The following is a 17,946-nucleotide window of genomic DNA, read 5'->3' on the forward strand; positions in this document are numbered from 1 at the left end:
CCACCCCACCCCACCCCACTCCACGCCCGTTGTTGTTGGATAAAAATGTATATTTTAAAATATATTATTTTCAATTTACTTTAAAGCAAACAAAGTATATAAAGTCCTACATTTATTTTAAAGTCAACCAAACATCTCTAAAGTATTTTAAATGCATTGTAATCATAATACTCTGTAAATCTTTTATATTACATTTCATTTTTAGCTAACCAAACGGCCCCTTACTATGATTTTGTAGAGTTCATCATAACTGGCATGTCCAATATGATTCTAACAAGTTCACCATGATTAGAGAGTTCAATATGATTATGTGAACTTTATCAAGGCTAATAAGTTCAACAAGATTTTGTCAAGCTCATCATGACTAGCCATTTCAATACAATTATGTCGAGTTCGGTATGCTGACAAGTTTAATATAGCTTTTCTAAAGTCACCATGGTGAGTTCATCATTATTTTGTCATGTCCATATCAATGAAAACACATCAATTTATTAAAAATAAAGAACTTTAAAGAATTTACTTCCTGGTGATTTATCCTATTCAAAATGACAATTTTGTTCAATCGTCTTTGTAAGTAAGCTTATCTTTTGAAAATTACTTTATTCTATTATTTTTGCCCTCGGTCTTACTATCCGACTTATTTTTTTTATCGGGATAGCTAATAATCCAGTTTAAGCAAGTAAGACATCAAATGATCCTATAACTTTTGAAAGTCAAGTAAATTCTTAGATCAAACCAACAAATCCTCCATTCAATGAGATAGCGATGGAGCACGAGATTGAACAAGTTATTCGTATTATTACCATCGAAAATTTTGCATTAATGAGTGATTGAGTCAAGTGTATTCTCAAAGCTATTGAGGTGAATAATTATATTGAATAAATGATACATAAACATGCAAATGCCCAAAAAAATTATGTTTTTTATAGCTCAACCAATTCTTACTCAGCTTTTTTTGCTTTGAAGCATCCTTAGACGGGTCGTCATCTTGGATAGGCCTCACCCTTTAACCATAATTTCTCTCTTTATGGAATTAATAATCTAGACTCCCCATTCAAAAATAATTACTCTCGTATGCCTAATATGTGGATTCATCTGAACAAAAATACGAGAGGTACTTGCCCAAAGCCTTGAGGCACTCACTCAAAGCCCAATGGCGCTGTACTAACTAAAATGTAACTCCTAGCATGGTTGACGTCACCCAACTCAAAAATGTCGAGGTCACTTAACCAAGTCAAAAAGACTCATCTCTTTGGAATTTCACATGCACCAATATTGGACCTTGATCATAACCTTTGTGTGTGAAATATAAAAATAAATATATTAATTTATTTCTCTCTTATATTGTTTTTTTTTTTACAATAATCAAGAGCCTATAAATTGAGTGTCAAATTATATATGAACGTACTCCAATAGTATTTTGTATTTTTAATGAAGCAAATAGAATAATCAAAGCATTTATCTCTTAACCACTCTTTTCTCCCTCTCATTTTTCTTCGCTCCATCAATCTCATCTCCCAAAATCAGTTAATACAATTCAGGATTGACCCAAGAATAGTTCAGGATTCAACAGCACTCTCTATCCAATGTGAACCTTGTTGCAGGAGGAAGTCCAACTTCTATGGCTAGACGCTGTCTAAAGAATAAAAAATTATCTATGTTCAATGCTTGAAATTGGATTTGTTTAAATATTTAAAGTTAGCCAATTTGAGTTGTAGAAGCATAATTTTGTTTGGCATAAATTGTCAAATATATAAAACAAAATATAATTAATTTAAACAAATCATTTTAATTCAATTTTTTTAAGTTCAATTTGATGAAACTCAAAGTTAAAATTAATCATAGAAGGTGATTTTGTTAAGCACAAACTGTTCATCTACCTTAATTGTACTCAAAGTTAAAATTAAGCATAATTTTGTTTGGCGAAAGTTGTGTTAAGAAAGGCAGAGGTAGACCTAGGATGACCTGGGCATATAGTATAAAAAATTATGTTAATTTATTAGAATTAAATGAAAATATGACACTAAATAAGACGCAATGGAGAAAAAGGATTCAGGTATCCAACCCCACTTAGTGGGATAAAGGTTTTTGTTGTTTTTGTTGTAAATTGTCAAATATATAATACTAAATATAATTAATTTAAACACATCATGAGAATTTCTATTTTTTTAAGTTCAATTTTATTTTTTTCTTTATGATGAAACTCAAAGTTAAGATTAAGCATAGAAGACGATTTTGTTAACCACAAACCATTCATCTACCTTAATTGTCTTCTAATTAGTAATCTCGTTAACCTAAAGTGAGACTCTATTACCAACTTAAATTAATCTATCTTTTATACTTATTAAGATTAAAATTTTCTTTAATGTTGATCAAACTCATCAATGTGTCAACTTCATAACTTGTAGATAGATGATATAAAATTTAATGCTTGATTTTTGAGTCTTTAGATCCAAATCTTTTTAAATTTTCATAATGTTCATCCTCTTTTAAATTTTTTTAATTAAAAGAATAATTTTTCTAATAGAGTAACAAGCTCAACAAGTATTTCGTGTTTGATTTTATTGTGTTTCTAAACTATCTTGTGAATGAGTAGTACTCTCCTTTAGACGGCTTCAATATTTGAAATCTCCCTTAAACAAGATCAAATCTTGAACGAGTTGAATACTCCTTTTGACGACTACAAATTTTGGACAAGTTATAACTCTTCTCTTGATGATTTCAATTTTTTTAAGAGTTCAACTCTCCATTCAAGCACTTAAAATTTAAACAACTTGAGCTCTCCCTTCAACTGCTGTGATATGATTCACAAAGTACTTGTTGAATTCCAAGGATGAGTTGCCCAAGTACACTAAATTTCATAGGCAAGTTTTCTGAGTGCTTCTCGAATTCCTTGGATTAGTTATCTATTTGTAATAAAATATATATTTCATGCATATTGATTATCAATGTTTTGCTCGTCTACTTATTAAAGCATTCAGGGACCAGCTCTGTGCATCGATCCATGTTTAGCTCTCATTTAGTGAAGTTGGATCAAGATTTACATGTGTTAATACCAAAACACCCTTCGTAAGACTTCTATGATCTCCCAGAATTCCATGTTTAGCTCTCATTTAGTGAAGTTGGATCAAATTTTACATGTGTTAATACCAAAACACCCTTAGTAAGACTTCTAAGATCTCCCAGAATAAATAAATAAATAAATTAAATTGAGTAATCTATATATATATATATATATATAGAGAGAGAGAGAGAGAGAGAGAGAGGTTCTTAATTTTTTATGTCAGTGATATACCAAAAATATATGCATTTTTATACCTATATTTTATACTCATTTTTTGTGATGTTGCACTTCAATGAAAGAAATTTTTATATTTTTTTTCCAGGTTGTTGAAAAGGAAGCAAAAATGATGAAATTTAGAGCAAAAATAAATAAATTGAAAATTTGTTCAGCGCCGACGACATCATTTGACAGAGAGCATTAAATTAAATAGCGGAACGCTGGCGCCGACGGCGCCAATGTCGGTTCAGCCCCTGTTTCTAGAATTTTCGGTTCAGTCCCTGTTTCTAGAAGATTCAACAAATTTGAATGATTTTTGAAGAGTATTTGGAGGCACCTATTGGAGAACCGACTCTAGGCTTTATTTGGGGCCGAAATTGATCAAAAAAGTGACTCTTCCTAACATTTCATCGCCCCAATTCAACCCTCTACGCATCACACATTCCTTCATTTTCATTCCACAATCATTTAGAGTCCATTATTCTTATAATTTAGAGTTTTGTGGTAAGATTAAGTGTGAATTCTTCTCTATGAGTGTTGGAGAAGGAGAAAAGTGAAAGATTTCTTCTTTTTTCATTTCCTAGAAAAGGCTACAAGGGATTTGATCTGAGAAAGAGTTTCAGATAAGTGTTGTTTCTTTATTAGTGTTGTATGAACTTTCTTTTATATATGAAATTTGTGTTTTATTGTATCTTTCTCATAAAGTCTGAGTAATTTACTTTATCTTTCTCCCTACTCTGAGATAAAGTGAAATGAAGAGATAATATAGATATGTCAATATTAAAATATAAAATAAATTATGATGATTTTTCAACTCCAAACTTAATTATTTTTCGATCTGATCAATTGAATTTTTAAAATATGTTGTGAAACATATGCTCCGAGAAATAGAGTATGAGTTCTACAACAGAGTGAGGATTACATTTGATTCCATGAAGGAGAACTTCGTTCATGGAATTAAGTGCAAATAAATAGGAAAATATACTTTGTTGGGTGTAAAATTAGAGAATCTTTAGGGTGACAAATTAAAATCCTCAATTATGACTAAAATACTTAATTTGGTCTTAGTGTTTAAAAACTAAAGCGAGAGTTAGCCTTCAAGTGAAGAGAAGTGGGAGCCAGTATCTTCCTAGCCTAGCCACGAATTTAGGGACTAAACCTGAGATTAGCCAATGATTTTCTATAACAATGTATTAGGGTAGAGAATTAAAACTGCTCTTATTTGACACAATACATATTTAAACCATTTATTTCATCTCATTTTATCAAAATCTTATTGTAGTGGGAAAGATGTTTTTTCACATAAGAAATTTTAATCACATAAACATACTTTAATAGTTTAATAGTTACTGTTTAAACTCTGTATTTCATTTTCGTTAATAGTTAAATAATTTAATTATGATACTATCTCAACATTTGAAATTAGTGACAGTAATTTTGTTTTGATTTTATGTGAATTTTCTAGTAAATTTATCATTTTTTTTATGTGAATTTTCTAGTAAATTTATCATTTCAAATTTAAACTTTTCACGTGGGATCGATATTTGGGGCTTAAATAGAAAGTCTTTTATTACTTAATAACGATACGTATACTTGCGTAGAATCTCAATGTTATTGCTTAAATTTCTAATTAAAAAAATATTGCATCAATCTTTTGGCATAGTTGCATAGCGAAGTCAACTATATAATTTTTACACAACTATATATTTTTGGGATCAATCAGCACAAAAAAATGCATCGAAAATATCACTTATCAAAAAATTGCCCTCTAATCTCATATTAATAGGATTCTTTGCACAAAAGGAAAAAACTACAACACAATCTCATAAACATGAATAGGCATAATACAGTTCTATTAGACGCATAAACATAAAAATCAATACTCTAATAGGTACATGTAGATAATTGTGTTGGATAGTTGATGGAAGGAATCTCGATTTAGTAGGTAAAGATGCAGGTCTTTAAATAGTTTTGTTGACCATGTGATAAACTCACCTTAGCATGACGTAGGCAAATAGCTACTGATGATGGGATGAGTGACATCCAAGATGGGGAGAGAGTTCTATTGTGTTGAAAAACTCATTTTAATCTAATAAGTTAAATATGATTCTAGTTACTTTACCCATAATAATGAGTTTAGGATGACTGTGTGAGTTTCATCATAACTGATGAATTTTGTGAGGGTCATCATAACTGATGAATCCAATATGATTCTAATGAGTTTATCATAATTGATAAAATCAATATAATTCTGTTGAGTTCATCATGACTTGCAAGTTCAATATAATTCAACAAAGTTTATCAAGATTGGCAAGTCCGGTATGATTCTAATGAATTCAACGTGACTTCACTGAGTTCAATACAAGTTCAATATGATTTTGTCGAGTTCAACGCGACTATAGCGAGTTCATAATGAACCTAGAGAACTCATGGTAAACTTAAAGAGTTCATGGTGAAACTAGACAATGTCCTATTTTTATTCTTCCCGCATGATTAGTGTATAAGAAAAATACGTCAACATGAATCTAAAGTTAAACTAACAACGACAAATGGAGAGTTGGACAATGGATGGAGGATCAGGCGATCGGACACTTATAGGGATCATCCGATCGGTCGACAATCTCACGATAAGATAGCTATCCAAAAGCAGACCTAAAGACCGAAGCAGTCTAAGATATGATGATTGGCTCATAGCAGAACCGATCGATACCGAAAATCGACATGGCAATCCAATGATAAACGATCAACTGAAGAGGACGATCAGCGAGCCTCATATCGATCGGATAAGCCCACTTGCTATCTTATTGTATTTAATATATGTATTTTACTAAAAGAAATCCTCAAAAGCTAACGAGGGCAGATCAATAATTACAACATTCATACCACTATGCCTATAAATAAGATATCATTTTACAAAAAGATATTACAAGTTTCTACTGTTTATTATTGTTTCTTCCCTCTCTTTCTCTGTGCTACACTCTATTGTTGTGCTTCCTGTACATTTTTGTATTCAACAATTAGGTTGTTTGCTTAGTTTAAACTTAGAATTGGAGTGGCACTGCCTTAGTTTATGCAATATTTTAGCGTACAATGCTCCCGTGACAACAAATGCCGCATGGCTTGCTTTTAATGACCACAAATAAAAGAAAAGCCAATCACAAATTCCTACCAAACTAAACATGAATTTCCACTTTGAAGCAAATGATAGAAAAGATAATTACGAAAAATTCAATCTAATAAAAGAAGCGCCAGACTAAATACCAAATAGAGGATGCGAAAGAGCAGATAGGGCGACAAAATAAACATCGCAGCTCTTCCACAACGGCGCAGGACAGGGATAAAATATGGAGACGGATGGAGAAAAAGCTCACCACGCTCGAGATGAGCTCGGAAATGGTTCCTATACAAGCCCTCGGAAAGCAGAAACTTGTGGAGGTCCAGCACCTCCAGCCGCATTGATCCTGTCTCCTTCTGAAAACCTAACGCTTACCGGATACAAACGACGCCGGAAGTAGCACTAATGCCGATCGGACCTCAATACCCTACAAGTCGTCCCAAATTCTTTGGCGAAAGGAAAAGATACGCGCGAATCGCTTCTTGGATCCTCTCCTTTCGCGCTCTCGCTCTCTCATTCGAAAATGGAGGACTTCGGAAAGAAAAAAAGAAGGGTAGGGCTGGTCAATTGCTAGAAATTTGAGTGGAATTTTGGCTCCCATAGAAAGAGAAGTAAAACTAGTAAAAAATAAAATTTTGATTCTAATTATTTTTATGTTGATTTTGAGTTGCTTTAACTCGGCCTGAAATCAGTTCGTTCACTGTGAATTAAGCCAATATAGCTTGAAAATTATTAATCGTTTTAAAATTGATTCGAATTTTGCCTCGGATCTTGACTGGATTGAGGAAGAAGGAGCAGAGCTTCTAGCTAAAATTTTGGATCAATTTTTTTTCGAACCAACTATGAGCCAACCCCAACTCTGCTCGAAATCTGATCTTTAGCAGCCCTACCTAACGGGAGCGGCACGTATCATTTAGATGCTTGTCAAAATGAGGATCCATTGATTTATGCTAATAAATAATTTAAAGTATATAGTAATGTAAATAAGTTATAAACAAATAGATTTTCAATACAAATAATATTTTTAATAATTTTGAATTTAAATTTTGATATAAAACTCATCAAAATACAATCATTTATGTATTATAAATAGATGACTAGATAATTATATATATTAAATATATTTTAAAAAACGGTAAATATATATAGATATATAAATATAAAAAAAAAGTTATTATAAGAGTTTACAGCATAATTATATTAATATTATACTTGAAAACTTGGCATTTCAATGTTATATATTAAAATAATGTTACAGCTTCAGCTAGTAAGTCCTAGGCGTCGGGCATGTATTGAACTAGGGTTAAACTCGTAATAGCTAATATATTTAAGATTTTAAATTCATAGTTATATATTTAACTTAATATGTTGTATAAGATTAAAAAATAATAATTTAATTCAAAATTAAAGATAATTAAATAGGTAATTAGGATGGTTTGGTTATATATAATGGGGGCTAGTTCTCCAGTTTGACCTGCGAGTTTTATATGATCTGATTTTCCATTTCGACCGGCAGTTCACATCTACTTTCATTAGTTTAATGCGAAAACATTTCTTGAGATGACATGAATTAACCATATGCTCAGTTCATGAACGAATCGGTTGGTCCTGTTTGATTTTGATTATTTTCTCGTCTCTAGTTGTTTGTATATAGAGCTTTGACAGACTCAAATATGAACACCATATTAATAGAAAGTTGTATGCGTTTTTCAACACAATGTAATTATTCTTATTAATTATATGTTAAGCAGTGTTCAAACCTTATATTTGTTAAGCATTGCATGATATATATTTTTCATGCATTTTCCATGAAATTCACTCAATGACCTTTTTCTTTTAGTATTTTAAGATCCAATCTATGTGTTGTTTGTAGCATAAAATAGTTGTTGTTTATAAGAAGCATGCTCCCACGTTATATTATCTTACAAATTACTGGCTTATCCATTGTGCTACAATAATGTCGTTTCTCATTCAATTTCTTGTAAAATAGTAGACCATCAAGGCCCCGATTTCAACGAGTTTATAGTGAATATGTCAATCTCAACAAGACAAACCCGATGATACCAAAATTGGACAAATTTTAGTCCGAACAAATTTATAAACTAAACAATTTCAAATCCATCTACTATTTCACCTTTTTACAATAGGCAAGTTCGTATTAGCAAAGGAGATTTAGAGCAATTTTTAGAATGTTACGTGCATCACATGTATGAATTATACAACACAAACAATTGGTTCATTTACAATACCCGTTAATTGGTCCCCTTAGTAGAAATCTCGTTAGGACTCGCCTTCCTTTTGCTCATCGTCCCATTGAGGTGGCTCAATATGAAAATACATTAGTGGCTCCTCACTTGAAAGGGTAGGCCACCCTGCATATAATAACTTAAACAAAAAATGATCCCAATGATATAATTACTTTAGTGCATCCATCATACACATATTAATATGTCGGTTGTTCATCTATGATATAAGTAAATTCATTTATGTCACATCAATGATGTCTGATGAGACATCCTTCATAACAAATTATAATGATTTATACTTGAATAGCTTCCTTTTGACATTTGTTGTCGCCTTTGTCTGATCATGGTTTTCACGGCTTGTCACCTATTAATATATTTTTATTTTATCTTTACATCCCAAAAGGATTCTATTTACCAAAGATATGTCCTTGTGAGGACTTGTTTGACCCCTATAAACACATCACCCATTTCAAAATATTTATACATATTCAATACATTTATAGATTGTTTTTTATAGTATTTTGCATTACACTTAACACATAAACCTCTACTTAATTTCATTCTCTCCTTTAATAGTTTATAGATGAAGTCTTCGAGCTCGCTAAGCTTTTCACAATCACATTCATTTTTAATAAGAAAATGTTAACGGTTCATCCTAACCCTCTAAAATTCACAAAAAAAATGAGAGAGAATTATTCAAAAAAGGTTTTCAAATTTTCTCACTCTAAAGCTTGCTAACAAGATATCCTTTTTGTGGGATTTTGTGCAACCCACTTCTTCTTACCTTAATGTGTAGTAGTGTTTACTTCTATGTCAACACCATCCATCTAACCTTAATCTTTAATTGAGAAAAAAGTGAGCTAGAGTGTTCCCTCTCGTTTACATAGTCTCAATAATATCATCAATCTCTTGATTACACCCCGCAAAATATATAAATACAGCTTACATACTTATAGAGATCCAAAATAGCAGATGCATTGAGTTGCCAATATATATACATGATATCAATTTGTGTACCATTTAAAATTTTCTAGATATCGTTGATTAAAATTGATTTATTTATGATGGAAGAGATTAATGACTAATTTATCATGGATATTTGCACCTATGATCATAAGATTATTCTATAAATATATGCCTACTAGAAGGAGGGAATCATAAAATTTTAATGGAAAATATCATCACTGTCATAAATTTTTTTTCTTTGGAGGGGCATCACGAGCTATCCTTCATTTTGTCTAACAAGAGGTTATTGAAGACAATTAATTTATATCTGAAAACTTTAATTTTGATGGAATATGCTACCACTACTTAGATTATACAATAGTTCATACAAAAATTTGGGTTGCTTCTACAAACACCAAAAAAAGTTAATTCATACAAATAATTATAGACATATAATTCTTCTCCATCTTTATAAAGCTGAAGTTGACCAACACTAACCTATAACATTGGTTCTATGGTATTTGTGTTTCTAGAGGTTATTTTATACATATTTTCAATGAAATCACATTTTCACTTAAATTAGGGGAACCATTCATATAATTGACTCATTTGGCCACAAACTTCATTTTTTTGGTTCTTCGTAATGAAAACTTAGTCAGTATCTTTCAAAAATAGATTGAAACCAAAATAGGGAAACAATAAACTTAGCAGTTGATGTCTCATCAAAAAAATTTTATCGTCGAACATGAATTTCAAATCATTTTGAGAAAGAAACATTACACATTCAAATTCAATATCACTTGAGCACTGGTTTATATGGTCAAACTGAGTGTCTCAACTAGAATGACCCAAAGATACTGAAAGTGATCAAATACAGGTTTAAATTAAGCTAGATCAAACACTTAATTGTTGTGGTGTTTCAATTGGAAAGCTAAATGATCTTAAAATTTTGTATGATTATGGTCAAATTAAGCATCTAGAAAGTTAATTCAACTATGATGTCATTTTGAAACTTAAATATTAAATTTTATTAAAAAAATCAATGTGGATCAGCCAAGAATGTGTTCTAGGAGATGTCTAGTTTACCAAAATCCCCTTAAAAAAATTATAAATAGGCTTCAATTATTCGCTCAAAAGGGAAGAAGAAGAGAAAAGGGAATTGATTGCTAAAGCTTATAAACTCTTGAAGTCCCCGCAGTTGTCGATAGTCCTTCGAATAATGGCCGACCACTAAAGCTCAATTGTTGCCGACTACCAAAGATTATCATCTACCAGCAGAGGTCACAGTCAATCACTAGCTATTGTCGATCACTGCCAGCAATAACTTTGACCAAAAGTAATTGCTACAGCTAAATACGACGGTTGTAGCTACCAACCACGACTATTATGGCTAACGACTATTATTGAGGCCAAAAAATGAAATTAGTGCAGTCTAGTTAGTCTATTGTAGCCAAACTACTATTATAAAGCTATGATCATCAAATTTCATAATCCCATCTTCCATGGCCCAAATGAAGAGTAGATCTAAGAACTCGTGATTACATAATGAATGATTTTAACAATGTTAGTTCTCGTGTTTATTTTTTCCTAGAGTTTTTTCACATGAAAAATCTTAGTGTCTTTTCCCGCCACAATTGATCTTCGTGAAACACTAAGATGTTAAATTATCATTAAAACGTCACAAATTTGCAAGCACCTAACCCCACTCAACTGCAATCTCATCAAAAACATTTTTTACAGCTTCTTAATTAAAAAAATGGAATATAAGATGCAAAATTATTAACTCTTAGAAATACATAAGAAGCGAATTTTCTAGGGATTTTTTTCTCTCTTTCAAGAACTTTTATTGTCAATACATTTATTAATTTGTTATCTAAAAATAAAATTTTAATTTAAAATCAAATAAGTTAGTTGCAATAACAATTGAGTGAGAATTTATATTTTTTTTAATTTATTATTATTTTTACCTCTAGGGATTTATTTTTTATTTAAATAAGTTAGTTGCAATAACAAACTATAATTCTTTGTTTTAAAGTGTGTGATGGTGTGATTCAAAACTACTTATAATAAGAAAAAAATTAGTTCACGATCCTCTGGGAATTAAAGGTCTAAAATAATGATAGTGGCAGTGGCTTAAAACTACATGCAAGTTATAATTATTTGTTAGCAAATTTCTTAGTGATTTTAGTTTTGTCATCTTGCAATTACCATTACTTAAAAGAGAGATTTACATTATATCACACAATTCTTATGTATTTGCAAACCTAGCAACGATATGTCGATGTATAATTATATAACAACTGATTTTCCAAAATGACATTTTATGCAAATTTTTTTGATGTAATTGTGGCCCCGAGATGTTAACTAGTAAATATGAAATTTTAGATAATAGAGATATAGATAAATGAGAATTGTATGGTCCATATGTATATCTTTTATTTAAGAAAAAATAGGTCAAATAATATGATTCACAAAATCATTTTAATTAAATTCAAATTTAGGCATCATTTTTTTATAAGAAATTCAATTGAATTTTATAGATTAAATGATTATATTCAAAAGTTTTAATAACTCTGATTTGACATACTTTTAATGGAGATGACAAGTTTTGATAAAATGAAATGTAAGCATAATAATTTGGAGCACAAAATGTCTAAATTAAGCTATATTAGATTGTATCATGCCGACTTGAGCTAGTCTATAAGGGGTCAACACCCCCTCTATTTCCATGCACATAACTTTGTAATTGTAGGTTGAGCCCCTTAAGTTAGTGTCATGAATAAGTGTTTACTCTAATTCACTAAAGTTATGAACTATGATTTTAATTACTAAGAATCTCTAGTAGTATTAATAGATTGTCATAAAAGAATTATTGACTTATTAATAAATTGTATAAGCCATTGCTAACCCTTTTTGATAGGTAACATGTTATTTATTGAAGCCATTGAAATATTGAATTGTGCTCAAGCATTTATTACTATGCAGATTCCAATGTACCCAACAATTAGAAAACTCTTTATTTCATATAAAGCGGGAGAAATATTTAGCTTAAAGATTATATATATATATATATATATATATATATATATATATATATATATATATACATACATACATACATACATACATACATACATACATACATACACGATAGATAAAGTTTTCAACCTCATTAAAATCCTTTTGAGCACAAATTGAGTACAATTTTCATCTCAAAGTTCCAACTTTACACATGTATTTACTTTACATCATTTGCACTCATTTTGTGTAAATATTATATAAATATTACATAAGTTATTGAAAACTTTTGACATTGCTAATGTTTTAGATGACTTTAGAAGAATATTTCCCATACATTATCTATGAGTGGACATTGAGTGATGATTTTGCTCATAATAAAGATGATGGTATGCTTACCCTTCAGAACAAAAAAGGATTTTGAGGATTTATCTGCCCCCACGAGAACTTGAGTGAGCTTTATAGTTGCAAGCACGTACCATGCAATTCCAGCATAAGTTGGGGATTTTTTGTCGATCACGCACATCAATTATGTAAATCTTAATATATCAAGTTGCACAAATATAGATTGCGTGCACATTAGTGTATAAAGTATTTTTTTTCAAGATTTCTCATGGAACATTTACTTCATATGTATGCATGCATGTCACTATTGACATAATTAAATAACTACAAACAATAGTAGTTATTGCAATCATTTTTTTTATGTATAAATAAAGTGCTCTATCTTAACAATTGCTTACTCAAATCACCATTTGTGACAATAATTAGCTTGTTTATTTCACATTATTATTGCTTATATTTTTATTTGTTGTTCAAAAACTCATATTAGCTTAATCATATGTCGGGCATCATCACTTATTTGTATTGATATATGTGCACGAACAGTTTAATTGGATACATATGCCTTCACTTATAAGAGTTTTTACATACATAACACCTAATATATTATGATTTACATATGTCACACCAAAAATTTAATATTTACATATAAAGCCCAAGCACTCTCTTCTTCTCCGGTTCGAATCTCATTAATTAGGTCATCATGATCGGAATAGCGCCCACCGCCGACAAGCTTCTGCAGCAATGGTGCCGCTACCACTTTCAAGTCGAAGTCTTGGTCCTCCCATTCTCAGCTCAATCCCGATCAATCTTTATATATAAATATAAAAATTTGGGTGTGACATGTAAATACCAATGTTTTGGGCGTTATGCATGTAAAAAACCCCTAAAAATAATGAGAAAGTTATTTATAATTACGGTACAGTTTGTACAAATGCTCTATTTTTTTGTAATCAGTGCGAAGGCCCCCACAATTCTCATATATTAGATGCCTGCTTGTACCAGTGATTACATAGGTTGACAGCTGGAAGATCCAACGGCTAGATTTCCAAATCAGAGTAGGTCTCCTTTTAATGGTCTGCATATGCAAACGAGGAGATACCTGCATGCATGCATGCATGCATGCACGTGGTGGTTGTCACGTAATCGTCTTCTCTGCTCCTCACGTTCTCCAGATTGCATGCAATGCACTGGCATTAGAAGCAAAAACAATAAACGCAGGCGGCTTTTAATTCATTGTTTTTTTCTATTTTTTCATATTTACGAGTGCATCGGCCAGTTTTTAATGATTATTATTAAAGAGATTTAGGTACATATGAAATATTTTTTTATTTAATATACAAATTTTCATGACCGGTTGCAATTTTTTTTTTCGGAGAACTATCTTCTGAAGACCCCAAGCTTCACTTTGTCAATTTTCTTGAACTTTATGTCACCTTCTGATACGATGGCGTCCTTAGTGTTATTGTCGTCAGACAGGAAATTTTTTTTTTCTTAAGGGATAAAGCTAATGCATGACTTAACTCACTTGCCACATAATTAATCACGACCTGTAATAACTTAGCCCATAAGTTCCTGGCCGAATACTTTCCACCATAAAAAACTACAAAGCTTAGAAATGATATTATTTCATTCGCTTAAATTGATAGAGAGTATATTTATGAGGCACGCGAGAGATTCAATAAATTACTTAGGAGGTGCCCACACCACGCCCTTCCTGATTGGTTAGTCATTCAATTTTTTTCTAACGAATTAGTGGGTTCCCTGAGATCCATAATAAATGCTGATGCAAGAGGATTGTTGATGTCTAAACATTTTGATGAAGCATGCCAACTGACAAAGGAAATGACCAAAAATAATTTTTAATGGCTTGTTGAGAGAATTACAGTGTACATGAGTTTGATGTATTAGTTATTGTGGTGAGTCAGGTAGCTGCAATTTCTATAAATTAGATAACTTGAGGATGATTTCAATACAGGGACTTTCACCTAATGATGGATTGATTCATGGACCAGTGGTAGATTCAAGTATCTCTTTCTTATAAACCGTTAATGTCATAGGAAAGGAGAGTCATACATAATCTCTATTCAAACACCTACAACCCAACCGAGCAAAACCACCCAAATTTTTCAAGGAACAATAAGAACGAGCAATGGGAAAACCCTTAAAATAACCCTATATGAGTTGACCAAACCAAGGAAATAACTCACTTCTTTTCTTTCCTGATCACATTTATCTTTTTTGGGGCATATGTCGGAGTAGGTAGATACCCCGCCAAGACCATTATGTATGGGTTGAGCGTCCTGTTGCTTGTGCCTCCGAGATGATGCCTACTCAGCAATCTGAAAAACATTGATAAAATATGAACAACTCAACCCTTGACCATATTTACAAGACATGTTGAGCACAAAAATAAATGAAGAACTGATTATTGAATTTTCTTAATTTATGCGACATGATTAATATACTAATTTCCCCGTCCTTATTGCAACGGTTACCATTAAGAAACATAAAATTTTGGGAAACTAATAAGTATATACTAGAACTAATGACACAAATCTCAAATAAAATGAACGACAAATAACCGTAAAGCAGATGAAGCCATGTTTTTAAACCTGAGACAGGTCAAAGCTTTGGTGACGGTCTCCCGCTTGATGGCGATAAGATCTGTGAAGGGAGAGATGTAATTCATTATAACTGCATAGTCTCATTGGATACCTCACATAAGCAGCGATAAGATCTACCTAAGACATTGCAAATATAAGTATTTGGTTGAGGAGATGAATTATCTAGGTAGACAATACATAGGCCCCGTAAGATTTTAGCCGAAGCGATAAATGAGTCGTCAACCAACCAAACGACAAAAACACAGACAAAAATACCCTGATCGCTACTGGATGACAGACCAGCTCTTGCCACAATGAACGAGATTGTTGTTCGACTGAACTCCTCAGTCAACCAAACACATGCCACAGTCACCACCCAGTCGATCGCTTCACTCGGTCGCATTCTAGCGAATCGACAAACCAATTACTGTCATATCAAATTGAAATTACAATACATGTATGAAATGACATCAATATAATTTATTAGAGCATTAGTTATATCAAGAACAAATTCAATAACTATTCCTATCTTTTTGTATTTGTATAAAAAGCATTCTTATAAGTAAGAGAAAAAGTGAAAACCAAAGTGAGGCAGGCCATTAAGACTCCCCCGGTTCCCTTTGATATCACATCCACTCGACTTTTAACACTCGATGTGCGTTCACAAAAGACAAACTGAGAACCAATAATTATAAATTAGAAAAAAAAAATACATCTACTAATTGTAGTTATACAGTTGTTTCAAATAAGCTTACATATTTAATTTAGGAAGATTTACACACACACTCCCCAATTCCTATGCATTTACATATTTAACACCTAAACTTCAATTTTTACATATGTACCACCTTACACCAGACATAGAAACGTGCATTTCAACTACTTAAAATTAAGATATTGATATTTTGATGTGATATATGGAAGATTTATATGGTAAAAGTGTAAAAAAATAAAGTCTAGTTTTCTTATAACTATCATATTTTAATAGGTCAGGCTGAAAAAAAAAACAGTTTTCGATAAAAAAATAACGAGAAATCAATTTTCCGAATGGTGACATATATATATAAATTCAAAACCTCTTGGTTGATAGACTTATGATTTGTTTGGGTCTTTGGGTAGCTTAAACTTCTTAAAAAGATTATTGTATAGTTGAGAAGTGGGCTATCTAAAAAATTTGTCATTTGCGAACAACTCGTGTTCGACCCGACGAGTAACTCATGCTCAAATAGTCTGTCAAGCAAGCGAGTCTAATACGAGCAATTTATTTAGACCTGGATTTATAAACTGCCGAAAACAAACAAAATTTTGTTGGTTCATGTTTAACTTATTTTAGCACGAAATAATTAAATAATTAAATAATAATAATTTTATTTTCTCTCTATTTTATTTTATTTATTCCATATTAAAAAAAAAATGATCTTGAGAGATTTGGATGGTATGAATGTTAACAAGTAAAGTTTAAGTGCTAGATACTTAAATACAAAGGAATTGGCAGGTATGTATTTAATGGCAGAACAACAAAGAAAAGAAAATCAAATGTGCTACTCATTGCCCTATCCTTCGTCATTTGTTTGTTTAGGTCTGAGACATGTTAAAAAGCTGGAATTGGCTGGCATGTTCATAAATGACCGAAAAAAATAAAGTCACGATGTAGTTTTACTTCTACTATTTAGTCCCACATTTGTAGGAGAGATTTGCATACAACATTAGAGTTGCCTAAATATTGAGAAATCCTTTTTTTCAAACACAATAACTTTGTAGCCGTCGAAAGTTCAATTTATTAAGTTCTAATTTGGGTCACAACCCAAACTTTAATCGAGCAGAACACAATTAAACTATTCACGAGCAAATTTAAACATGAACGAAAAAAATTGAACAAATGCAAAACACGAACAAGTTTTGGGCTTGTTAGCTGCACAACTGCGAGTAGATACAAGTAAATTATTCTTCAAACTAAATTATGATAACAATCTAAAACACAGAGCAAATAAATAATGATCCCAAATTGACTCTCAAACAAGTCAAGATTGCTTGCAAATAAAATTTTCAAAAATTAAGAAAGTAGGAAGCCATTAAATTATTTATTACAGAATATGATTTAAAAAATCAGAATTCCAATTATTTATTTATTTATTTATTTTAAAGCTTGAATCACGAGGAACAGTGCAAGGGTTAAAGCGTCATTTCACAGCTGAGATCTGTGGTGCCTGCCTGAGTGGTGGGTCCGTCGTAATTTAACAAAGTCTAGCCGGGGTACTACCGTCTTTTGATATTATTCTAAAAAAAGATACCATATTCGTCATCTGTAGTCACGCCCGAGTCCCTGACAAGTTGCTCCAACCACACTATAATAGAAATTTAAATACCAAAAATGCCACTGAACGACCCCTTCTA

General features: G+C 31.4%; 1 protein-coding gene across 1 annotated transcript in view; it reads right to left on the reverse strand.

The window, feature by feature from the left end:
- LOC110031567 overlaps nucleotides 1–6,961 on the reverse strand; it is an 18,612-nt gene extending 11,651 nt beyond the window's left edge. The window contains exon 1 of the mRNA XM_020734816.1: nucleotides 6,652–6,961. Within this exon, the coding sequence (XP_020590475.1) occupies nucleotides 6,652–6,736 (85 nt within the window). The 5' untranslated portion in view covers nucleotides 6,737–6,961. The remainder of the gene's footprint in view (nucleotides 1–6,651) is intronic.
- Between the last annotated feature and the right edge of the window lie 10,985 nt (nucleotides 6,962–17,946).

Source organism: Phalaenopsis equestris, unplaced genomic scaffold (assembly GCF_001263595.1).
Source record: "Phalaenopsis equestris unplaced genomic scaffold, ASM126359v1 Scaffold000840, whole genome shotgun sequence".
Taxonomy (NCBI): domain Eukaryota; kingdom Viridiplantae; phylum Streptophyta; class Magnoliopsida; order Asparagales; family Orchidaceae; genus Phalaenopsis; species Phalaenopsis equestris.